The following is a 26,505-nucleotide window of genomic DNA, read 5'->3' as shown; positions in this document are numbered from 1 at the left end:
GGCCGGCCTATACCACAGCTAACCTCAACCCAGTATCCTTAACCCACTGAGCGAGGCCAGGGATCGAACTCTTATCCTCATGGATACTAGTCAGGTTCATTGCCACTGAGCCACAGTGGGAACTCCTGAAATTTTCAATCCAGTCTTCTATTTCCTTCAGCATGCTAATAAGCATGTTATTTTAGAATCTATGTCTAATAGCTTCACTATATGAAACCTGTAGATTTGTTTCTGTTGTCTGTTACTTCTCTGTTTTGGGTTTTCTGTAATGTTTGTTGTATCAGCTTCTTATATGCCTGGCTATTTTTTCTTGAATGGTGGTCGTCATTGTGTATGAAAATGTTGAGGTTCTAGATTATGTTCATCTTTCTTCGTAGAGAGCCCACATCTTTTCTCAGAGAAGGTTAGGGAGACCAGCAATCTCAGGTTTAGGGATTTTAAACTCTCAGAACTAGGATTCAGCTACTGGGAAGTCCAGCATATTTCCTGATTACCCTACTTCACGGGTGTTAGCCCTGCGAGGACTCACCCTAGAGCTTGAGATTTACCAGAACTTCCCACCATGGTGAGTTCTGAATTCTGGTTTTTGTGCACTTAGCTGCGCAAAAAGGATATAAAACGTTTCATTCATCTTCTCATTCTTCCCCCAGGTCTGAGATTGGCAAGTGCATCTGTAGAGGAAAAGTACCCAGTGTGGAACGTATTTTGTTGGACTTCTTCCTCCTTGGTCCTGTCCTCTAGATCTCTGAGGCCTTCTTCAATAGCTCTTTTGGTTTTGCTTTGATATTTTGACCAGGATTTCAGGTTTTACCTAGTAGAAGGGTTGATGTGAATAATCTAGCATGTCATTACTAGAATCAGAAACCCACTTGTGTGTCTTTGCGCATGTGCAAAGTGGGCTCAAACCCACAGCACCAGGCCAGGAATTGGACCTGTGCCTCCATATTGACCCAAGCCATTGCATTCGGATTCTTAAACTATTGCACCATGGTAGGAATTCCTCTATTGCTTTTAAAATAATCTTTCACAGAGTATTTGTTGTGGCTCAGTGCGTTGAGAACCCAGCATAGTCTCCATAAGGATGCTGATTTGATCCCTGGCCTCAGTGGGTTAAAGATCTGGCACTGCTGCAAGCTGCATCGTAGGTTGCAGATGAGGCTCAGATCTGGTGTTGCTTGTGGCTGTGGTGTAGGCCGGCAGCTGCACCTCCGATTTGACCCCTAGCCTGCGAACTTCCATATGCTGCAGGTATAGCTATAAAAAGAAAAAAAAATCTTTCACTATATTCTCTGCATCTTTGAGGTTTTGTTTTTACTTATGTGGTAGCATGTGTTCTTGCCGATAGTTTGAAAGATTTGTATCCTTAATCATTTTGTTTTGGGTTTTTTGGTTCTTTTAGTACTTGTACATTTTGAAATGCTATCCATACATATGTCCTGGGATTGATTTTTCAGGTTTTTTTTTTTGTTGTTGTTGTTGTTTTTGCCACACCCATGGCACGCAGGAGGTCCCAGAAAACCAGGGATCAAAACCACAGCAGTGGGAGTTTCCATTGTGGCTCACTGGGTTACCAACCTGAGTAGTATCCATGAGGATGTAGGTTTGATCCCTGGCCTTACTCAGTGGGTTAAGGATCCAGCATTTCCATGAGCTGTGGTGTAGGTCACAGGTGTGGCTCAGATTCCGAGTTGCTGTGGCTGTGGTGTAGGCTGGCAGCTGCACCTCCAATTTGACCCCAAGCCTGGGAACTTCCATATGCTGCAGGTGTAGCCTTAAAACAAACAAACCACAACAGTGATAATGCCAGATCCTTAACCCATTGCCCCACAAGTAAACGCCTCATTTATCAGCTTTAAGTGTATCTTTTGACCCTTAGCATCTGTCTTTTCCCTCCCAGCTTTTGATGGTTACCTTGTTTCTGCAAAATTACGATTTAAAACATTTAGGTTAAATAAATAATTATTTCATTACGTCTTTGTGTTCTTGCTTCTCTCTTTTCTCATTTCATTCACTGAATAGTACTGATTTCATCATATGTATCACTCATCTACCACTTATTTTTTCAATAGTTAGATACCTTTATATAATTTCTACACTGGTTGGGTTTTTTATTATTATTATTCAACTTTGAATGCAATTGAAGTTTTTCTGGACCAGCTCTTTGTAGGCAGTTATGTTGGAGAAGGGCTCAGGCACTATTTGTGTCTAGCAGAAATTCTCCTTCCTATGACAGAGAATGTTGAGGGGTGCAGGAGAGGGTGTTTACATACATGTATACTTTTTGGGCCAGTGCTATTATTATTATTATTATTATTGACTTTTTAGGGCTGCACCTGTGGCATATGGAGGTTCCCAGGCTAGGGGTCGAATCAGAGCTGTAGCTGCCGGCCTACACCACAGCCACAGCAACGCCACATCCGAGCCATGTTTGCAACCTATACCAGAGCTCATGGTAACACTGTATTCTTTTTTTTTTTTTTTTTTTGTCTTTTTTTGTTGTTGTTGTTGTTGTTGCTATTTCTTGGGCTGCACCCACGGCATATGGAGGTTCCCAGGCCAGGGGTCGAATCGGAGCTGTAGCCACCGGCCTCCGCCAGAGCCACAGCAACGCGGGATCCGAGCCGCGTCTGCAACCTACACCACAGCTCACGGCAACGCCGGATCGTTAACCCACTGAGCAAGGGCAGGGATCGAACCCGCAACCTCATGGTTCCTAGTCGGATTCGTTAACCACTGCGCCACGACGGGAACTCCTAACACTGTATTCTTAAACCCACTGAGGGAGGCCAGGGACCAGACCTGCGTCCTCATGGATACTAGTCAGATTTGTTTCCGCTGAGCCACGGCGAGAACTGCTGGGCCATTATTTCTTACTGCCTGGCAGAGATTACCAGTTCCAGAGCAGCCCAGCTCTTTCCATCCCGCCTCACTGACAGCCTGCCTCAGGCAAGCTGTATGTCTGCATTCAGTCCAACCTCCTCAGAAAATCCTTGCTGTCACATAGAGTGGAGGTACCCATTGTTCCAAACAGGGGAAGTCGCTTTCACCCCCAGGGTGCACCACCTGTTTGGGAAAGCTCTGGCTGTCTGAAGCTTTCTCCGCTTTCCCTGAAACCCAGTTTTATTCCACTCACTGTGTTTATCTCCTCATCTCCTTGTCAGTGTATATTGTCATTTGTGATCACAAATGTCTGGTGGTTTCATCCAAGATTTTTAGTTTTATGTCTCATTCTCTTATCTGGATTGGGGTTATTTCAGAGAAGAGAAGGGTCAGAGACATCTTTATTCTGTTACCTTAAAATTGGCCATTCCACTTTTTAAATTTATAAGGAACACATGATTGCATTCTCTGTAGAAAGTGAAACAATACAGATAAAAGTAAAGTCTCTTCAACCAGCCCCTTCTGCCCCAGAGATTTCCCAAAGGAACTGTTGTCTCCAGCTTGGCATGTATCCTTCCAGATCTTTTTCTTTGAATTCATATTTGTGTGTGTGTTTCTTTCTATATATATGTATATTTGTGTGTGTATATTTATATATAATGCTTCTAGAAAATATATGTATATGTAGAAATATACGCTTTTAGAAATGTATGTTTATGTCTGTATTTAATTTTTTAAAGAAGAGAATCATTCTGTGTATGATGTAACTTTTCTTCACTTAAAATTTCTTTGTAAGCTTTCCATTTCATTACATAAAGAGCTACCTTTTTGGAGGGGTGGGGACTTCAAGAGTATTATGTAGAGCAGGTAAATAATAGTTGACTTAACTGTTTGTTTAGGGACAAACTTTAGAATGTCTCCAATTTTTTCTTTTTATATAACAAGCAGTGTGACAGTGAATATGTTTGTATACGCCCCCTTTGGATACATAAAGTTTTATAGAATAGATACTGAAAAGTGATATTGAGGAGTTCCCGTCGTGGCGCAGTGGTTAACGAATCCGACTAGGAACCATGAGGTTGCGGGTTTGGTCCCTTCCCTTGCTCAGTGGGTTAACGATCCAGCGTTGCCGTGAGCTGTGGTGTAGGTTGCAGATGTGGCTCGGATCCCGCGTTGCTGTGGCTCTGGCGGAGGCCGGTGGCTACAGCTCCAATTCAACCCCTAGCCTGGGAACCTCCATATGCCGTGGGTGCGGCCCAAGAAATAGCAACAACAACAAAAGACAAAAAGACAAAAGACAAAAAAAAAAAAAAAGTGATATTGAAAGATCGTAAGGATATTCCTTTTTTTTTTTTCTTTTTTTTTTTTTTTTTTTTTTTTGTCTTTTTAGGGCTGACCCACGTCACATGGAGGTTCACAGGCTAGGGGTTGAATCAGAGCTGTAGCCGCTGGCCTTCACCACAGCTCACGGCAATGCCAGATCCTTAACCTACTGAGCAAGGCCAGTGATCGAACCTGCATCCTCATGGATGCTAGTCAGATTCGTTTCCACTGAGCCGTGATGGGAACTCCCAGGGTATACATTAAAAAAAAAAAAAAAAAAAGACCAAATTTCTCTCCTAAAGTCACTGGTCATGAATGATAGTACAAGAGTTTTCCCACATCCCATGTTTGACATTGTCTAACTAAAAGCTCTTTGGATTCTTCCGGGGAGAAGGGTGGGATCTTGTTTTAATTTGCATTTTCTGAGTTACTAATGAGATTTAGATTCTTTTCATGTGTTTATTGAACATTTCTCATTCCTCTACTGTATTGTCATTCTTTCATTCTCTCTACTGTGCAAGTTATTTTTGTTTCAGTGGTCCCAGGTGAAATTATAATTCAAACTATAACTCAGGCTTCAATCTATGAATGACTACTTTGATTCTTATAGTTACTATAGTGTGATGAAACTTCGAAGTTAAGATAAACGTGAAGATAAATTCATGGGGGAGGGTGTTTTTTTTTTTGTTTCTTTCCTGTTGTACTTAAGAAGCTCAAAATAAGTACATGAGGTATAGACATAGGAAAGAAATTGAATTATTATTATTAAAATTTCATTTTTTCTTAGACAAATAAACCTCAGACATCACGACCCAATCTCATCAAACCAGCTGCCCAGTGGCAAGATCTCAAAAGATTGGGAGAAGAAAGGCCTAAAAAGCCTAGAGCAGCCTTTGAATCAGATAAGAATGGCTTTTTTTCTGTGTGTAACAGCTCATTGTTTGATTCTGGGGCACAGGATGATTCTGAGGATGACTACGGTGAATTTCTAGATCTTGGGCCTCCTGGAGTTTCTGAATTCATTAAGCCAAGTGGCCAAAAGGAGAGAGAACCCAAGCCTGGACCAAGTCATAACCAAGCCACAAATGACATTGTCAATCCCCGGTCAGAGCAGAAAATCATTATTTTGGAAGAAGGTAGCCTTCTTTTTTCAGAGAGAGGTCCTTTGGACCCTCAGAACCAGTCATCTGAAGACTCAGAGACAGAGCTTTTATCAAACCTCGGAGAATCAGCTGATATCCTAGATGACCAGGCCATTGAAGAAGACTGCTGGTTAGACCATCCTTACTTCCAGTCTCTGAACCAACAGCCCCGTGAGATAACAAACCAGGTTGTTCCCCAGGAGCGGCAGCCTGAAGCAGAACTGGGCCCACTGTTGTATCAGCATGAACCCCCAGGGTCCACTTTCCTAAGACCAGCTTTTCCAAGACCAGAAACCCAGCAGGATGGGATTCCAGGCCCTTCTTCTCCTCAGCCTGCACATCCTCTGGGAGAGCTTGAAGACCAGCAGTTAGCAATAGACGATGAAGAGCCAGGTCCAGCCTTTCCACTGCAAGGAACTCAGGAGCCCAACTTGGAAAACCTTTGGGGGCAAGAAGCTCCTGATGTAGATCAAGAACTCGTTGCACTATTAGTGAAAGAAACAGTAAGTTTTATCTTGACAGGTAAATACTTACAGACACTAAATATATGGAGTTTTCTTTTATTGCAAAAGCGTTGTGAGTGTGGATGAGAAGGATACTCTGAAGATAGGAAAGTTGAATTGGGATTCCTTTAGCTCCCCTTCAGCCCCCAGCAAGCCCTCTAGGGTTCTAGCTGCAGATCATGGGTGTTCTCATGCTGTCATAGCAGCCGTCCTCCTGGTTCTGGTTTTTGGTTTGGGGTAGGGGATCTTTTTTGGCCTTGCCTGTGGCATGCACAAGTTCCTGGGCCAGGGATCAAACCTGAACCACAGCAGTGACAATGCCAAATCCTAAACCATTAGGCTGCCCAGTTTTTAAAAAGGAATTGTGTTAACTCCAAATTCTAACCCTTGAAGCAGGTTTATACGTTTACCTAGAGCTGCACTGTCCATAGTGGTAGCCTCATTTTGGCTGTTTAAATGTCATACAAGTAAATAAAATTAAAGTTGTATTTCCACCAGCACCAGTCAGATTTTAAGTACTGAGTAGCCACAGGGGACTGAACTGGTACTATGTTGGAAAACACAGAATAGAAAACTTCCGTCTTTGTACCAACCTCTGTTAATAGTACTAACCTAGAAAGTAATGCAGGATTTTGTGGGCTGTGGTTTGCCTTTGAATGGTCCTTTCTAAAAATTTTTTTGACCTTGCTCACAGCATGTGAATGAATGTTCCCGGGCCAGGGATCACACGTGCACCACACAGCCACCCACCTGCTGCAGTGACAAGATCAGATTCTTAACCAACTGTACCACAAGGGAACTCCCTTTATTCATCTTTAGGCTCCTTTTGCCTGGGCAGAGATGTTCAGTGTTCATTGAAAGAATGAAGAATGGATGTGCAAAATACGGGGACAGAGGCCAAGTGCTCTCTAGGGATCTTTCTAAATTCCATTTTCTGTGTAGATAGATAACTCGGCTCCTTGAGTGAAGTTTTAAGCTGGATACAAACCTACTTTACAGTCCTCTTCTAGTCTTTAATCATTTTATATATGTTTTGCCATCTGTTTTTTATTATAACTTGTTCTAGGGGATGAAATATAAATAATGTTTTTATTCCTTTCTAGGAAGTAAGATTTCCAGATGTAGCAAATGGGTATGTGGAGGAAATAATTCGTTTGAAGAATTACTATGATTTGAATGTGTAAGTACACCACCATGCCCTTTTTCTTTTCATTGCGGTAAAATATACATAATGTAAAATTTTTTTTTTTTTTTTTTTTTTTGTCTTTTTGTCTTTTTGTCTTTTTGTCTTTTTTTTTTGTCTTTTTGTTGTTGTTGTTGTTGTTGTTGTTGCTATTTCTTGGGCCGCTCCCACGGCACATGGAGGTTCCCAGGCTAGGGATTGAATCGGAGCTATAGCCACCGGCCTACGCCAGAGCCACAGCAACGCAGGATCCGAGCCGCGTCTGCAGCCTACACCACAGCTCACGGCAACGCCGGATCGTTAACCCACTGAGCAAGGGCAGGGATCGAACCCGCGACCTCATGGTTCCTAGTCGGATTCGTTAACCACTGCGCCACGACGGGAACTCCCATAATGTAAAATTTTAACATTTTAACCATTTTTAAGTTTATGGTTCAGTGGCATTATGTATATGTACGTTGTCACATCTCCATCCATCTTGGAACTTTTTCATCTTCCCTAACTGAAACTGTCCCCACTCCCTCTCCTGAGCCCCTGGCAACCACTGTTTTATTTTCTCTCTCAGTCATCTTGACTCCTCTAGAGACCTCATATAAGTGGATCAATAATTGTCCTTTCATGGCTGGCTTATTTCACTTATCATATTCTCTCTTTTTTTTTTTTTTTGGCTTTTTAGGGCCGCCCCCATGGCATATGGAGGTTCCCAGGCTAGGGATTGTATTGGAGCTGTAGCCACTAACCTGCACCACAGCCACAGCAATGCCGGATCTGAGCTGCATCTGTGGCCTACACCACAGCTCATGGGAACGCCGAATCCTTAACCTGCTGAGCCACGACGAGAACTCCCGAGTTATTCTTTTTTAATCATCCTATTAAGTTTTAATTTTAATGTACGCAGACTGTTTTCTGGATCTTATAGAATCATGCATAGTTATATAGAATTAAGATGTTTTGTTAATTCTGAGCATTGAAACTATGTTCATTTTGGTCAGGACATTAAAAGACATTTTTGTCCCTATATTTGTAACAAAACGTTCTGCATCCACTCTGCCTATTGGGAGAAATATATGGAAGTGTTTCTTTAGTTTTTAATTATAAAGATGATAAGTATATATTTTTTTAAGAGTAGAAGTGTCCCAAAGAGTACAAAATAAAAAATGAGTCTCTTTCCTTTTATACCCTTTCACCTCCTCCTAGTCAGCAGAGGTGGAACAGTTGTAAGTTTATAAAGAACAGTAGCTATTGAACTTAATTAATCAAAATTCAGCTAATTCATAGATTATTTTGATTAAACAAAAAGAGTATATACTGTGCCTCTGTCCTCAAAGATTATATTTTGGACTGTAGAACTCAGCTAAGGGTGCAGGTGGGAACTGGCTGCTGAGCCCAGGAGGGCAAGGCCCTCATTCCCAGGGCAGCAGCCTGGAAGGGTACTTTTTCCTAATGCATGCAGAGACACTCTTGGTGCCATTAGCAGCCCTGTCTATCCCCCTCTGTCTAGAGGCAGTGACTCTTACCAGGTTTTTAAACAAGGATGGAATCAAGGTTTTATCATGTATTATTTATCTTTTTAGTTTCTTTCTTTTTTGTCTTTTTAGGGCCACACTCATGGCACATGGAGGTTCCCAGGCTAGGGGTCTAATCAGTGGCCTTCACAGCTCACAGCACCTTGAGATTCTTAACCCACTGAGCAAGGCCAAGGATCGAACCTGCATCCCCATGGATGCTAGTCAGATTCATTTCTGCTGAGCCATGATGAGAACTCCAGTCTTTTTAGTTTCTTAATCTACAGTAGCCTCCCACTTACTTGTTTTTTTATATATTATTGATTTTTTCCCCTGTTTTTTGTTTTGTTTTGTTTTTGCTTTTTAGAGCCACACCTGCAGCATATGGAAGTTCCTGGCCCAGGGGTTAAGTCAGAGCTGCAGCTATGGCCTGCACCTCAGCCACAGCAACACCACATCCTTAACCCACTGAGCAAGGCTAGGGAGCAAACCTGCATCCTGACAGAGACAACGTTGGGTCCTTAACTGCTGAGCCAATAACAACTTCATTTTTACAATGAAAAATATCTCCTAGACTTCCACTCAACCAAAAAAACAGCTTTTGTTTTTTACTGTACCTTTTAAGTTCTTGAAATGAAGACAGTTTTTGTCAGAGGGTAAATATAGGGTATCTTATTTATGAAATGTTAAGTAAAAAAATTTTCCATTTTTTTCTTCGTGATGTTAATTGTTATAACCTTTAGTAACAATTTTTCTATCGAGGAGTTCCCTGGTGGCCCTCCTTTAAGGATTGGGCGTTGTCTCTGCTATATGGGTTTGATCCCTGGCCCCAGAACTTCCACATGCCATGGGTACGGCCAAAAAAACAAAACGAGCAAAAGGCTATTCTCTCGAATTTTCCTCTTAGTTAAATATTTTGCTTGTTCATGGTTTCACTGGTGTTCAGATAAATATTTTTCTGCATTATTCCATGTAGCATGTTTCCTTTTTTAAAAAATTATGCCATACATGCCAAAACCCTAAAAGTTAATATTTGGGATCAGAGATTATATACAAGTTCATGGTCCTTGAAACATACTCCCAAATAGCTTTTCAGTGGAGTTATACCAGTTTATGTTGCTTTTAGAGATGTGTGTGAATCACTTTAATAATTCCTCAACAGTATTGAGTAATGGTCTTGTTTTTGTTGTTGGTAACTAGGCATGAAGTAATTAATATTTTAGGTTGTATTCCTTTGATAATTGGCTGTGTTAACAGTTTTCATATATTTATTCATTGTACTTCCCTCCTGTGTAAATCGTTTTCTCCTTCTCTTGTCTCATTGAACTCCTTTCTTTGTTAGTGTTTTCTTGATTATGAAGCGTTGTACTTGTTTGTTCATTTTAGAAAATATAAATGATAGAGAAAAGTATTGACCTAGCACATTTAGTTACAAAATACTGATCTGAACAGGAAATACCAAGTAGTATTTTGAATAATTTATAATAAACATTAAAATAACCCTTTAGAAATTTAGTATAAGCCGTCTTGTTCTACAGGTGAATATATTATTTTTTAAATATCTGCAAGATTAATTGTCTTTGTAGTACCAGTAAAATGTGATCAGATGGACAGATGCTGTGGCAGTTCTGTTTTTCCTGCCTCCTGAGTCTCATAGATGTCCTTTTTCCTCAGGACTTGCTCTGTGCCTTTTGCTTCACTTGAAAGCAAATATTCATCCTTAAATACATAAAAAATCTTGTGAATTCCAAGGAAAGAGAATGTTCAGTAACTGTATTGAATCTTTTCTTTTTTTTTTTTTTTTTTTTGAATCTTTTCAAACCTGCAGTCTGATTTTTCTGACACTGCTCTCCTTTCATCCCTGAGCTCTTGAGATGAAGTCGTTAATTCTCACAGTGAAGTTGAATGTTGTTTGTGTAGAGCCAAAAGGAGGCCCAAAGCAGAGTTGGACAAGCCGGCGCTTTGGGGGGGCTGACTCAGTCCCTTTATGTGCGGCCTTTAAGTCACCTTTAGGTGTAAGCAGTGGTCATTTTAGCAGGAGGGGCCTGTTCACCAGAGAACATCCTGAGATGGTAACCTGCACTTTGACTGGTTAACTAAGACTTGTCACGCACATGTGCTGCAGCTGAAATTGGATGGACGCAGCAACAACTATTAAAGAATAACAGAAGCTTGAAATATTAGCCACCTTACTTAGCAGAGGTGCTTTCTTGAAATCCTTTAACTTGTCGGGTCAGATCAGGCATGAAATAGTATCAGGAGATGGGCAGATTCGAGTTCTGACAAGCCTCCTCCTGCCTTTGCCTCAGGCTGTAAATATTTGTGTGTTTGGTTGCAGCTTATTTCTGTAGAAGGGAAACTTTGTTCTTAATTATCTGTGCCACTGAATGTCATTTAACTCCAGGAAAGTTGTGCTGGTGAGGGTAGAGAAGTGGTTAAAATGGAAATAAAATTTGGCAGTTCAAAGTGAGAGCCTCTGTTATCTGCCATGTGGATTTCCACATCTTGCAGCATTTCAGTATATGAAGTTTTTAATATTGTTGAGAATATAAAATGAATTAGTAAGGGAAGAACTCAAAATGTGGGGAGTGTTTTTCAGAAATTATTACTGAGTATTCTACTACTGTATCATTTACCTTAGAAAATTCGTAAAAGTAGAACATTTTAAAGGATGATATTTTAAAAACTAGAGACAGAAGTTTTAAAACTTTGTTCCAGCACTCTAGCAGATTATCTTGCATGCACCCCACTTGGGAGCCCTCTGTCTTCACTCATGGCTGGCTGTTCTGTCAAAGAAGATTCTTGATTCTTTGATCTTTTTATCTTTCCCCAAATTCCTGATTTTTGGCAGTGTGTTGACCTGTGGTAGCCACATTTATCAGAACATTACAAACAGGCGAGATTGAAATGGGAGGAACTGTGACACATCTGGTTTGTAGCACGTCCATGTGTGCATGTGAAAGGGGATGTTTGGGACTCGATGCCTTTCCCCACTAACACTGGATGCTTAATGGTGACTCATTCTCAGACTGCTCTTCAAGGATCTGTATAACCTGCAGTGCTTGTCACTTGTATTGGAACAAAGAGTCACCATCAGGGACAATAGTCATTTCCCTTTAAGGGAAATGTGTTCGGAATTCTTGACTGGGGGTGTCTCCCTCTGCTACAACTCTGACGTGGCCTCTGGGCCTCTGGCATTGTGTTCCAGAGACAGGGCATGATGCTGAGAAGAGGAGAGCTTGGCCATAGGAGGCCTCTGGGACTCCTGGACGTGATGAGGAAGGAAAAGGTACTCAGGTGTGCTGACTGGGCCTGGAGCAGGAGGAGGGGCTTTTGTAGTCAGGCCAGTGCCGAGGGTCCTGAAGGGGCTTGTAGAAGAAGCATGCCTCCCCATTTTTTAGTCACCGAGCACTGGCCTCTAGGTGAGAAGAGGAGATGGAGCACTTTTTCTGTTTTCTTCCTGCTGTACCTGTTTTAATTGGAGGCTGCACTCCTTTTTGGTTTTTTTTTTTGTTTGTTTTTTTTTGGCTGCGCCCATGGCATGTGGAAGTTCCCAGGTCAGGGATTGAACTTGCACCCAAGCAGTGACAATCCCAGATCCCTAACTTGCTGAGCCGCCAGGGAACTCTGAGGCTGCACTCTTGACTCTGGACAGGAGAGACTTGGGGAGAAGGGCGTTGAGTGGTGGGACACTCCACTTCAAGACGCCGGAGTCATGCTGAGTATCTGTAGGAGCAAAGGAAGGAAGATCAGCGAGAGGGGAAACCCCAGTGGCCCTGTGACTGAAAAGCTTCTGTGCTGCATACCTTGTCCTTGTCACTGTGAAATCGTGCAAAGGGCACAGTTTGTTGCTTGCTTTGGTTGTTCCAGGGTGAAGAGCCTTGCTGGTTAACTGGTTGGTGAATCTGGGTGGTGATACATGCGCACATGTTATCTTCTTCTCTATATCCTTATTTTGGAAGGATTTCATAGCAGTGATAAAAAAGAGAAGACTGAGTTTGGTATGAAGACAGGCTGTTCTTAAGCAAACATGGTCTATTCCTTCAGCCTTGCAGTAAGCCGAGTATCCCTCACATCATCCTGGGGATTTATTCCCATAGGATTAAAAAAAGTATCAGTGAATTAGCAGAGGGTCTTTGATGTTCCATTTATTTATTAATTGTTAGAAAGCTGATTTTACTTTTTCTCATTTTTTAAAGTTTGATTGAAGTGTAGTTGATTTATAAGCTTGCGATAATTTCTGCTGTACAACAAAGTGATTCAGTTGTACATAAACACACATCCATTATTTTTCAGATTCTTTTCCCACATAGATTGTCACAGAATATTGGGTAGAGTTCCCTGTGCTATACAGCAAGTCCCCGTTGACCAGTCGTTCCATAGGCCTCAGTGTGTATCTGCCGATCTCAACCCCCATTCCATCCCTCCCCCCACAATCTGTGGTAACCAGAAGTTTGTTGCCAAAGTCTGTGAATCTCTTTCTCTTCTGCAAATGAGGTCATTTATATCCTTTTTTTTTAGATTCCACATATATCATATGTTTGTCTTTCACTGTCTGACTTCACTTGGTATGGTAATCTCTAGGTCCATCCATGTTGTTGCCAAAGGCATTATTTCATTCTGTTTTAGGGCTAAGTGATATTCCATTGTGTGTGTGTGAGATACAGTGTGTATCAGTGATACTCTATTGTGTGTGTGTTTCATATATATATAAAACATCTTCTCTATCCATTCCTCTGTCACTGGGCATTTAGGTTGCTTCCATGTCTTGGCTGTTGTAAATAGTGCTGCAGTGAACTTTGGGGTGCATGTATCTTTTCAAAATAGGTTTTTCTCCCAGTAGATGCCCAGAAGTGGGATTGCTGGGTCTTATGGTAGTTCTATTTTTAGTTTTTAAGGGAATCTCCATATTGTTTTCCATTTATATTTCCACCAGCAGTGTAAGAGGGTTCCTTTTTCTCCATACCCTCTCCAGCATTTATTGTTTATAGACTTTTTGATGATGGCCATTCTGAGTGGTGTAAGGTGGTACCTCATAGTAATTTTGATTTGCATTTCTCTAAATAATTAGTGGTGTTGAACATCTTTTCATGTGTTTTTTGGCCATCTGTATGTCTTCTTTGGAACATTGTCTGTTTAGATGTTCTGCCCATTTTTTGATTGTGTGGTTTGCTTTTTTGATATTGAGCTGCAGGAGGTGTTTGTATATTTTTGAGATTAATCCCTTGTCAGTCGCTTCATTTGCAAATATTTTCTCCCATTCTCTGGGTTGTCTTTTTGTTTTGTTTATGGTTTCTTATGCTGTGCAAAAACTTCTGAGTTGAAGTAGGTCCCATTTATTTTTGTTTTTATTTTCATCACTGTAGGAGGTGGATCTCCTCTTGCTACAGTTTATGTCAGAGAGTGTTCTGCTTATGTTTCCCTCTAAAAGTTTTATGGTGTCTGGTCTTACATTTAGGTCTTTAATCCATTTTGAGTTTATTATTGTGTATAGTTGTTAAAGAGTGTTCTAATTTCATTCTTATACAGGTAGCTGTCCAGTTTTCCCAGCACCTCTTACTGAAGAGACGTTTTTCCCTCCATTGTATGTTCTTGCCTCCTTTGTCCTAGATGAGCTGATCATAGAAAACTTTTTTTTTCCCTTGGCTTCCCCGAGGCGTATGGCCAAGGATCACATTCACGCACAATTGCAACCCCAGCTGCAGCAGCAGCAATGCCAGATCTTTAACCCACTGTGCCAGGCCGAGGCTCGAAACTGTGTCCCAGTCCTTCCAAGATGCCACTGATCCCACTGCGCCACAGCAGGAACTCCATATAGAAAACTGGGGTTTTTTTTTGGGGGGGGGGTGTCTTTTTTTTTCCTAGAGCTGCACCCTCAGCGTATGGAGGTTCCCAGGCTAGGGATCTAATCTGAGCTGTAGCCACCGGCCTACCCCGGGGCCACAGAAACTAGGGATCGTCTGTGGCCTACACCACAGCTCACGGCAATGCTGAATCCTTAACCCACTGAGCGAGGCCAAGGATCAGACCTGCCACCTCATGGTTCCTAGTCAGATTCTTTAACCACTGAGCCATGATGGAAACTTCCTAGAAAACTTTTTTTTTTTTTTTTTTGTCTTTTTGCCATTTTCTTGGGCTACTCCCACGGCATATGGAGGTTCCCAGGCTAGGGGTCCAATCGGAGCTGTAGCCACCGGCCTACACCAGAGCCACAGCAATGCAGGATCCGAGCCACATCTGCGACCTTCACCACAGCTCACAGCAACGTCAATCCTTAACCCACTGAGCAAGACCAGGGATCAAACCCACAACCTCATGGTTCCTAGTCAGATTCGTTAACCACTGAGCTACGCGGGAACTCCTAGAAAACTGTTTTTAATTGTGAATGTAAATACAAACTTTTTCCCATCCCTTAAAGTTTTCCTGACAAACAATAGCTGCTTTTCATCTAAATTCTCCAGTTCCATACAGTTCAACCAGTAAGAATTTCAGTGAATCCATAACATTGATACCCAAGTAATAGAAAAAATTCAGAATGTACATTTATCTGGTATTCATCAGTATGTTTATTACTTTTTAAATTAGCAAGTAAAAATAGGGATTCAGTGTAATTTTCTTGTCTTTTTTTTTTTTGCTATTTCTTGGGGCATATGGAGGTTCCCAGGCTAGGGGTCAAATCAGAGCTGTAGCCACCAGCCTACGCCAGAGCCACAGCAACGTGGGATCCAAGCCGCATCTGCAACCTACACCACAGCTCACAGCAATGCCGGATCCTTAACCCACTGAGCGAGGGCAGGGACTGAACCCTCAACCTCATGGTTCCTAGTCGGATTCGTTAACCACTGCACCACGATGGGAACTTCCATTTTCTTTTATCTATTAATTTGGGTTTTCCCCCTGATCCGTAAATGTTTTAATTCCTTGGTAGGTCATTTATAATGTGTGACTAGAGAATTTATTTTTTAAACATTACATTTGAATCAGTAGGCAGGTGTGGGATTTGGAAGCAGTATCAAAGTAACATCATTTATTTTTGCAGACTTTGTAATTTTCTTCTGGAAAATCCAGATTATCCAAAGAGAGAAGATAGAATCATTATCAACCCCAATAGCAGCCTGCTTGCCAGCCATGATGAGACAAAGGCAAGTTGTGCTCTTGTTTTGGAGTGTCTTCCTGGAAATGCTCTGCTCCTTTCGTCGTTTGTATGGGAATCAAGTGCTTTGTCAGGATGCTTTTTTTTTACAGCTGTCCAGGAGAATAGCATTTCAGAATATATTTATATTCCAGTAATAAGTATATGTGTGTATTTATATATATTTCTGAGCCACTTTGAATTCTGTATTTGGCTGCTTTCATTGCACCCCTGTCTTTCCTTCCCCACAAGGAATTAAACGAATCTTCCACATCTCTAATCCTACAAAGCAAGTACCTAAGATGAAACAAGAATTGGCTGGGATTCTTTGGATCATTTTAGGTTTTAACATTTTATTTTGAAAATTTTCAAACATACAGTAAAGGCAAAGGAATTCTCCTTTGATTACCTATATACCCCCAGCAGTACTATTAAAAATGAACGTTTTACTGTGTCCATTTTGTCACACATCCATCCCTCAGGATTTATATTTTATTTTATTATAATGCATTTCAAAGTAAATGCAAAAACATCACTGTGCTGTGCCGTAAATACTTGAGCATGCAGATTATTGCCTAGAGTTGAATATCTGTCTATAGCTATTCTTTTTTGTGTAAGACTTATATACAGTGCATCCACCTATGTAACCAAATCCCATATCAAGGTATATAAACAGTTGGGTTTTTAAAAACCTTAATCACTGTCTTCATTTGTTCTTTTGTTTGTTTTGGGTTTTGTTTTTTTGTTTTTTTGTTTTTTCTTTTGCCTTTTTAGGGCCACGCCCACGGCATGCGGGTGTTCCCAGGCTAGGAGTCTAATCGGAGCTGTAGCTGCCGGCCTATGCTACAGCCACAGCAACGCCAGATCCAAGCCTCGTCTGTGACCTACACCACAGCTCACTGCAACACCGGATCCTTAACCCACTGAGCAAGGCCAGGGATCGAACCTGCAACCTCATGGTTCCTAGTTGGACTCGTTTCCACTGCGCCAAGACGGAAATTCCCATTGTCTTCATTTGTGATCCAAACTAGCATTTATTGTCCTAAGTGGTGGAAGGAAGGTATAGTTTAGAACTGCTTCACTGGAATCTATTGTTTGATACTTCTTCTTCCCCACAAATTCTTTTTGGCTATTCCTTTTATGTACAGGCATTACTCATTTTGCTACTCTTCATTTTATTGCACTTTGCAGATGTTACGATTTTTTTTTTTTTTTAGCAAATTGAAGGTTTGTGGCAGCCCTGCATTGAGTAAGTCGGTCATTGCCACTTTTCCCATAGCTTGGTCTCTATATTACTTTTTGGTAATTTTCACAATATTTCAGACTTTTTCATTATTATATTTGTTGTGGTGACCTGTGATCAGTGACTTGATGTTGCTATTGAGAAAAGGTTGACTTGCTGAAAGCTCAGATGATATTTAGCATTTTTTAGCAGTAAAGTATTTCTTAATTGAGATATGTACTTTTTTTAGACATATGCTTTTGCACACTTAATAGACTACAGTATGGTATAAATGTAACTATAACTTTTCTATGAACTGGGAAACCAGAAGATTTGTCTGACTTGGAAGTCTATTTCAGTGATCTGGAATCAAACCTGCATTATCTCCAAAGTATGCCTATATTTTTCAGCTAGAAAAAAAAAAAGTCCTTTTTTCTCAGCATTTTGTGGAAAGAAAATGGCTAAAAGATTGGGTTTAAATCCCCAGCTCTACTTTTTCATAGTTCCAACTAGTAAAACTAGTCTCCAGACTCCAGACAGGCTGTATAATCTTTCTGAACCACCATTTCTTCATCTCTCTTCAGGGCTGGTATCTTCCTTAAGCGTAATTATGAGTACAAGTCAGATTAATCTGTTCTGTAAGAGGTAATTCTTCAAATGATTTCCTCCTCCCGGCAAATGCACCATCTGCCTCTAATGGTGTACCTGTCTCTCGTTTCAGTTGCCTAAGATAGACTTTTTTGACTACTCTAAATTGGCTCCTCTTGACCAGCGCTGCTTCATCCAAGCTGCTGACCTCCTGATGGCCGACTTCAAAATGCTGAGCAGTCAGGACATCAAGTGGGCCCTGCATGAGCTCAAAGGACACTATGCAATCACCCGAAAGGTGCTCTACCTGTCTCCCTAGTGGGCTCATACCTCTTGATTGCTTCTTCCGGTGGTAACAGAATGAAGAGTTCAGCTTGTGGAAATTGGGATGGTTTATGATGGCAGAGAGCAAAGGAGTTTGGCAGGGTGAAGATACATAGACAAAGGTATTTGCTGATCAGGAAGAACCGAATGAAAAGAAATACAGACTAGAAGCAGGGCAGTTCTGTTTTGACCGTAAAGACACGGAGGATGATGAATTTTACTGCGGAATGAAGGATTACTAGAGTATAACAAACATGTTCCAGCGCTGCTCCTCCTTGATTTGCTTTCTGACTTGGGGCTGGTCACACCATCCTTCCCCTGATAGCTCAGTTGCTAGTTGCATGAAGTAGGGTCTGTAAAGGGCCCAGGAACCCATCACTGCCCAAGGAGTGGTGGTTTGTCGCAGAAGAGAATGAGCAGCTACTGAAAGCTCTCAAGGATTTTTTTTTTTTTTTTTTTTCCCCTTTGAGGCCCTAGGTAAGATTCTGTTGAGTGCCTTTGTTCCAAGATTTCAGACGGGTGCTGGTCCCTGGTGGGTAACACCCATGCTCCATTTAGTGACGTCCTCTGTGTGGTGCCCATTTCATGGCGGTCTGTCAGAACAGAGAAGCCTCTTCTCTCTCCTGCGCAAGTTCTAGTGATTCTCAGCAAACAGTGTGCTTTTCTTTCCAGAAGGCAAGCAAATGTGGAGTTACTTTAATGGTTAAGACAGCCACTGGGTCTTAACTTGAAAGACAGTGAACCTCAGGTGAATCTGCCGTGTTTATACCCCTTCCACCTGTGGATCACCAAGATCCAGGCAGTCGTCCGCAGACTCCTAAATGTAGGCTCATTTTTGGTAAAATTACTCTGAAGGAAACACACAGTGCATCCTGTTTCCGAATCTCATTCCCCATACTAAATAGGGAATGCCTGCCCTGTCGTTGAAAAAGAATGACTCTTCCCTGCCCCCGCACTCCCCCCACCCCCCAGTAGTGACCTGAGAAAGAAAAGGCTCTGTCCTCTTTATGCCCTGCGTGGCATCTTTACTGATCCTGTGGTGCCGCACAGCTTCTCTGAGCTCCCAGGGAGCCGCATGAAAAGTGAGAGGGCAGCACGCAGCAGGAAATAGCGCCTGCGGTCTGGGTATGGTTGGTCCTCATTAGACATGTCCTTGCTACCACCCAGGCATCAGTAAAAGGAACTTTGCTTTCAGATGCTTCTCCCCACTGAATGCCTAATCGTCCCAGAGCCTGCTAGTTATTTGGATGGGAGGTTGTAGGGTTTTGTGCCTTAGTTCTTGTTCATGCCTTCCTTATCTCTGACCGTGTTTTTCTGGCCTTTCATGTTTTTTATGGTGTCTGCTGGTTTTGGTGGGTAATTTTTAAATTTACAGGACTTTTGGAAAAAAGGGTTGTGAAATTTGAATGAGCATAAGGTGTTAAGGAGAAATAATGTTTGGCAGAAGCTAAAATCTGATGTGCTCAGTTAGAACTTGGAGCCTTTCCCTGCTGTCTCCATGTGGTACATGAGAGTTCGGCCTTGTAGGAAGTGACGCTCACGTGGTCAGGGCCATAGAAAACGCACCCGGAGATGCTTCCTGGTTATAGCAGTAGCACGTCTTCCCCGTGCCGCTCCCCGAACATGACAGCTGAGGGAAGGTGTGCTGACAGAGTCGATTTTCCCTGGACGTCTCTTCCTGTCACTTGTTACTGTGACCATCAAGCGCACAGAGAAGTAGAGATGACCTTGCAGCACACCCTGCGTGCTGCCACTCAGCTGCGGCTCTCAGCAGCCCCTGCCAGTCCCGCTCCACTTCCACCCTACCCACTTGCTCCCGCCCAGCCTGCTTGGAAGGAAATTCCAAGCATCATTTCATTTTTTTCATCCATAAGTATTTCAAGGTTTATCTTTAAAAAATAGAGACAAGGACAATAATTAAAAAAAAAAAAAAAACCACTTCAAATACCACAGTCAGATTGTAAAATTAACATCATTGGCTGTCCAGGCAGTGGTCAGATTTCTCTGAACATGTCAAAAGTCTTAAACAACTTGTTTGGTCATAGCGAGTTCCAAGCAAAATGTATTTATTGCAGTTGCTTGAAATGTTACTTAAATCTCTTTTAGTCTATAGGCGCTTTCTCTTTCCTCCTCCTTTATTTTTCCTTACTGCTTATTTGTTGAAAAAAATCACTTGTTTATCTCAGAGGTTTTTACAAGTCTAGATTTTGCTCACTGCATCCCTGCAGTGAAATTAAATGATTCCTCTGTCCCCTGAATTTCCTCTAAATTCATGGTTACATCTAGAATCTTGATCAGACTTAGGTTTGACTTTTTTTTTTTTTTTTCCCCCTGTCTTGGGTTTAATTCTAGTTCTGCCGCTTGTTGGTCTGTGCCTTTGAGCAGGTCTGTGACTAAACTTGCAGAGCTTCAGTTTTTTGGGTTTGTTTTTTGTTTGTTTGTTTGTTTTTTGTTTTTTTTTTTTTTGGCTGAGCCCACGGCATGTGGAAGTTCCTGGTCCAGGGATCACACCTGAGCCACAGCAGTGACAGTGCCAGATCCCTAACCACTAAGCCACCAGGAAACTCCTCTAGCTTCAGTTTTCTATTAGTAAATAGTGGATGTTTCAGATGGCTAATGTGAGAATTAGATAAAATGTTATATAGCAAGCCTATAACACAGCGCCTCATGTATTTCGGCTTCCAGTAGAAAGTTCCCATCCCTCCCTTCACACTTCTCTGTATGCTACAAAGTAATTTTCAAACCTTTCTACTCAAAAGTTACTCACTGCTATCTTCAGAGTCAGTTCTTAGTGTAATACAAGAGCACAGGAGCCTCGCATGATTTGGCCTCCATACGTTTGCAGCTCCAAGTTCATGCTAGAGCTCTGGTTTGTTCCCAGCCTGTGCTGTGAAGGGCAGGAGGCCTCAACCCCCAGGCGTGTGCCTTTGTGGCTCTTTTAGCTCAGCTCTTTTTATGGGTTTATCCTCTGGGTAGGCTTCTTGGAGACCCAGTGCAGCTGCCCCTAATGTTTCTTCTGGTTGTAAAGCTCTCCTGGGACAAGAGGGCTATCAGCACTTTGTATTTTGTTGTTGTTGTTGTTGTTGCTATCGCTATCTCTTGGGCCCGCTTCCGCGGCATATGGAGGTTCCCAGGCTAGGGGTCCAATCGGAGCTGTAGCCACCGGCCTACACCAGAGCCACAGCAACGCGGGATCCGAGCCTCGTCTGCAACCTACACCACAGCTCGCGGCAATGCCGGATCGTTAACCCACTGAGCAAGGGCAGGGACCGAACCCACAACCTCATGGTTCTTAGTCGGATTCGTTAACCACTGCGCCACGACGGGAACTCCAGCACTTTGTATTTTTAATGAATAACTTCTAGAAAACTGGAGGGAAGATGTCACCCTTAAAACTTAAAACAGAAACTATTACTTAAAATGAATGTTTGAGAGTTCTCTTCTGAGCAGCGGGTTAAGGATCCAGCATTGTCACTGAAGTGGCTTGGGTCACTGCTGTGGCACAGATTTAATCCTTGGCCTGGAGACTTCAATATGCCATGGGTGCGGCCAGAAAAAAAAGAAAAAAAAAAGAATGTTTGTTTTTATCAAACTAATTTTCATAGTTTAAAAAAAATCAAATAATGCTAAAATGCTTATTTATAATTTTGTAAATGGCAGCCTAAAGCCCCCTCTTCAGCCTCTTCCTATCCTCTCAACTCTTTTTACCTTTTTTTTTTCTTTTTATAGCTGCATCTGTGGCATGTGGCAGTGCCTGGGCCAGGGGTCAAATTGTAGCTGCAGCTGGGGGCTACATCACAGCCATGGCAACACCAGATGCGAGCTGCCTCTGTGACCTCCGCCACAGCTTAAGGCACTGCCAGATCCTTAACCCACTGAGCGAGGCCAGGAATCGAGACTGCATCCTCACAGAGACAGCGTTGGGTCCTTGATCCACTAAGCCACAACAGGAACTCCTCTCTGGTTGCTTTTTTTTTTTTTTTTTTTTTTCCTGGTGTTTACCTCCACATTTATTAGCATATTTTATGCTGGATTCATTTGTTACAGGGATTATTTTTTTTTATAGGGATTATTTTTATTTGTTCTTATGGTGGCTGGAGGTTCTGGATCTTACACACTCATCTTTTAGATACACAGTTTTTTGTTAAATCTGTTATGACTATGGGAATGTTCATTGTTAGGGTAGATAGTGTATTGTGATAGTGTTTCCTTTCCTGAATTTTCTGTTTTTCCGTAGAATTAAAGTCAGTTGCCTTGGTTTTTTTATTTCCTTTTGTTTGTTTGTTTTGTTTTTTGACTCTGTAGCTAAGTCTTTCCATGCCCAACAGTTTTAAAGTTGTTCTCATTACAGTTTTACTTACTGTCTAACATGTGGATTCTCAGTTCATTTTTTTTAACCTAGAGCCCTCCTTCCTCTTTCAGTCCTTTTTTTTTTTTTTTTCCATCTTTAGTCCTTTTAGGGCCACACCCACGGCATATGGAGGTTCCCAGGCTAGGGGTCTAATTGGAGCTGCAGCTGCCTGTCTACACCACAGCCACAGCAGCACCAGATCCAAGCTGCGTCTGTGACCTACATCACAGCTGAACCCACTGAGCGAGACCAGGGATCAAACCTGCAACCTCATGTTTCCTAGTTGGATTCATTTCCACTGCACCACAACGGGAACTCCAGGTCTGTTCTTTTTTGAGTCGTAGAATAGTTGATGTGCAGTAGTATATGTTCCAAATGTACAGTATAGTGATTAACAATTTTTTAAGGTTATGTTCCACTTATAGTTATTATAAATATCGGCTATATTCCCTGTGTTGTGCAGTGTGTCCTTGTAGCTTATATTGTACCTCTTAATCCTCTACCCCTAACTTGCCCTTCCCCCTTCTCTCTCCCCCCCAACCACTAGTTTGTTCTCTGTATATGTGTCTGTTTCTTTTTTGTTTTATTTATTAATTTGTTTTTTTATTCCATATATAAACTATGTCACACAGTATTTGTCTTTCTGCGTTATTTCACTTAGCATAATACCCTCCAAGTACATCTGTGTTGTTGAAAATGGCAAAATTTCATTATTTTTGTGGCTGAGTAGGATTCTGTTGTTTATATATGTCACACCTTCTCTATCCATTTCATCTGTTGATGGTTTCCAGTCTGTTCTGTTAGCCATGCCTGCTGCAGAGCTGTCATCTTGGAAATTCCCTTTGCCTTTTGATAAAGATGAATCTTCTGTGTTTTAGATTCTGACAACTTTCTGTGTCTTGCTTTATACGCTCATAGTTGACTTCTAGTTCCACTGGATTGAAAATTCTTTCCCCTCTTAATTTTTCTCAGTAATTATGCCACAGGTATGACTGCCTCTTTCTTTCAAACAGTTTGTTGAATGCATGCCACAGGTCACACATTAGGAATGTCACACCGAACAGAATAGGGTCCATGCTCTCATGCAGCTTAATACTAGTGGACAGGGCTGTCTTTTTTAACCTGTCCCTTAACTTCTGTTTTCTGATGTGGTCATTCTGAGGATCTCTACTACCTAAGCCTCCTAGATTTCTCCTTCTGCATAATTGAATGGTCCCCTCTCTCTCCATATATGTGACACACCCCTATCTCTGGACCTGGCCTTTCCACCAGGCTCCATAGAGGAGTCCTGTCCACTCCTTAGCTTTTATATCATCCAGTCCCCATTGTCATGTTTTTAGGTCATTCCTTAAATTCCTTTGGCTATTGTCACAGATGGCCTAGAAATCTTACCAGGCTATATTCATGATTCTCAAAATTAATACCTCGAGTGGGTATTTATTTGATTCATGAATGTGGGCAGGCTGGAGGAAGAAGTGCCAGAAACAATGGAAGGAAAAATTGTTCTCCATTATCTGCTCTGTGTTCTTTCTGGTAGGTGTTAGGGGTACTAACTTCACTGTAGTTGCTGGCTAGACCCTGAGGACATTGACGACTATAGAATATGAATTAGTTTCCAAAGAGCTTTCAGTCTGTTTGGGGAGATTAGACTTGAAAAAAAAAAAAAAAAAGGCTAAAACAGTTTGAGGGTTATAAAAGGGAGTGAATAAAAGTACATTATTCACTGGAAAGAGCACTAGGAAAGAAATGAAGGTATCATTTGAACAGGAGCTTTAAAGATGCTTTCGCTAGAGGAGCAGTATGTGCAGAGGCTAAGAGGTAAGGAAAAATTACTGCCTTTGGAGTGGTAGGTATGAATTATAACTAGCAGGTCTTGAGAGGAAAGAATTCTGATTTTATAATTTTATTTGTCTACTTAACTAGACCTTTAGTCAATATTAAGATAAGTGGTGATTGTCAATATAACTATTAAGGTAAGATTTCGGGAACTCCTTTAATTTTTAGGCAACATTTTCTTTTAAGATAACAGCTTCCTCAAGTTCAGGTTCCCACTGTGGTATAGTGGGTTAAGTTTCTGGCATTGCTGCAGCTGTGGTGTAGGTCACAGCTGCGGCTCATTCAATACCTGGCCTAGGAACTTCCATATTCTGCAGAGACAGTCAAAAAAAAAAAAAGATAAAGTTTTTTACCTGACAAGTTTGTGTCTGTGTGTGTATGTGTATGTCTGTGTGTGGATTCTTCCTGCTAACTAGAAGCACTATTTAAATGGGACCAAGGTAATGCCGCTACTTCTTCCAGTCAGGAGCCTCTGTATGTTTTATGACAGCGTGGTGTGGTTGAAAACCCAGTGGGCTACTGGAGTTTCCACTGTGGCTCCTCAGTAACGAACCTGACTGGTATTCATGAGAATGTGAGTTCAATCCCTGGCCTTGTTCAGGGGGTTAAGGATCTGGCATTGCTGTTGCTGTGGTGTAGGCTGGCAGCTGCAGCTCCAATTCATCCCCTAGCCTGGGAGCTTCCATATACTGCGGGTGTGGCCCTAAAAAGCCAAACAGATAAGGTAGCAAAGCCGTGAGCAACTTTAAATGCCTCTTGGGAGGATCCAAAAGGGGAGGAGCTAAAGGCATTGAAGAAAAGGGATTATCAGTGGTGTAAGGATTTCTGTGCTCCAGCGTGCAGCACAGAATGGGGGTGTGGGGAGAAGTCATGAGGATGCGGGGGAAGCGGAGGAGGGAGTGGTGGCTAGAAACACCGCAGAAGGTGCTGCCTGTGTCATAGAACCTGTAGCCATTTGTTAGGTGATTTGCCCTGTGCTTACTCATGGACAGCTTTGGTAGCTGCTGGTTTTCTCCTGTACCCCTTTAATTTGTTAGTAAGCATTCTGGTTCTGTCGTTATAGCAGGTGACCAAAGAGAAAAATGAAAATCAGGAAATGCTGCTTGTTTGTTTTGCTGCTGCCTGTTCTGGTCAGCTATGTAGGGAAGATAGCTGAAACTGAGTCATAGCGAGATTGGGGCTTCGCCTGTGTTTCACATACTCTTGTGTGCCGTTTACACTGGTAACCTTTCTCTTTCTCAATTTTTAGGCCTTTTCTGATGCCATTAAAAAATGGCAGGAACTATCGCCAGAAACCAGTGGAAAAAGAAAAAAGAGAAAAGAAATGAATCAGTATTCTTACATAGACTTCAAATTTGAACAAGGTAATGGCCAGCTGTGAGTGTTGCTGACAGTGTGTGAAGCTGCTGTGAGAGCCATCCCCTCTTGTGTGTCATGACACGCCTGCTTAGAAATGCCTGACACAGAAGTCTGAGGAGTGTCACTGATATGGCCACTTTGACAGCACATCAGTGTTTTAAAAGTGGCTGAGGAGTTCCCGCTGTGGCTCAGCAGTAACAAACGTGGCAAGTATCCATGAGGATGCAGCTTCGATCCCTGGCCTCACTCAGCAGGTTAGGGATCTGGCATTGCTGTGCCTGTGGTGTAGGCCGGCAGCTGCAGCTCCAGTTTGACTCCTAGCCTGGGAACCCCCATATGCTGCACGTGAGGCCTTAAAAAGCAAAAAAAAAAAAAAAAGAGAGAGAGAGAATGTGGCTGAAATTGTCTTCTTTCTGCTTAGGATACGTTGTAACAGGAGAATTGTGTATAGTGTTAGAGATTCATGTGTGCAAAAGTGTTTGGGGACATTGTTAAGCTTGGGGGGGAAATGGGTCCTGGAGGTTTGAGAATTATGCTTATCACTACATAGTAAAAACTAAACCTGTGGTTGATTGTTTACTGCAAAGGCATTTATGCACCTGATAGAGTGGCTTCTGCACAGAAACAAACAGCTTTTAAATTGCCACTTAAACAGTTTCTTTAAAATTCTTTTATTCATATTGATGTAGTAACTGCTGAGATCTCTTTCAAAGAGGTTACTTCAAGACTAACTCCACCCCCACCCCCCAAAAGGTAAACTTGCTGAATTTTGCAACAAATTTTGTCTAACTTGTTTGTGTCCAAGGGTCCACTTCACCATTTCCTGTGGATTATATCATAAATAAGATTATTTCCCTTTTGTTTTCTCCTATTTGTCTTTCTGTCACATCTGTTAATTAAATACATAACTTGACTTCAAGGGTGACTAAATGGAAAATCCATGAGATAGCTGTGTAGAGTTGGGAGGTATTTGAGCTTCTGAACTCTTTCAGGATCTAAAAGAAAATCCCCTAGGTTCTGACATGTAATGTCCCCAAGCTACTCTCTGAAGAAGCAGTTTTCTCCTGACGTGGCATTCTCGCAGGTCTCTGGCAGAATGAAAGCGGGAGCAAGGTGTAGGTGGTTTTTCATTCATCTGAATTTCTCCACAGTTTAGG

General features: G+C 41.9%; 1 protein-coding gene across 5 annotated transcripts in view; it reads left to right on the top strand.

Moving 5' to 3' along the window:
* RNF216 (ring finger protein 216) overlaps positions 1-26,505 on the top strand; it is a 171,098-nt gene that overhangs the window by 34,250 nt on the left and 110,343 nt on the right. For 4 of the 5 annotated variants that reach the window (XR_014839929.1, XR_014839930.1, XM_021086050.2 and 1 more), the window contains exons 4-8: positions 4,991-5,848; positions 6,952-7,028; positions 15,576-15,678; positions 17,612-17,776; positions 25,239-25,353. Coding sequence is in view for 3 of the 5 variants with exons in the window: in XM_021086050.2 (XP_020941709.1) it covers positions 4,991-5,848; positions 6,952-7,028; positions 15,576-15,678; positions 17,612-17,776; positions 25,239-25,353 (1,318 nt within the window). In the remaining 2 variants the exon portion in view is untranslated. The remainder of the gene's footprint in view (positions 1-4,990; positions 5,849-6,951; positions 7,029-15,575; positions 15,679-17,611; positions 17,777-25,238; positions 25,354-26,505) is intronic. The other variant, XM_021086051.2, reaches the window with a different exon arrangement.

Source organism: Sus scrofa, chromosome 3 (genome assembly GCF_054392235.1).
Source record: "Sus scrofa isolate SSC_HxYL_T2T_F1_AM1 chromosome 3, Sscrofa_HxYL_maternal_Yorkshire_Landrace_v2.0, whole genome shotgun sequence".
Lineage (NCBI taxonomy): Eukaryota > Metazoa > Chordata > Mammalia > Artiodactyla > Suidae > Sus > Sus scrofa.
This window is presented reverse-complemented; position numbering and strand designations above follow the sequence as displayed.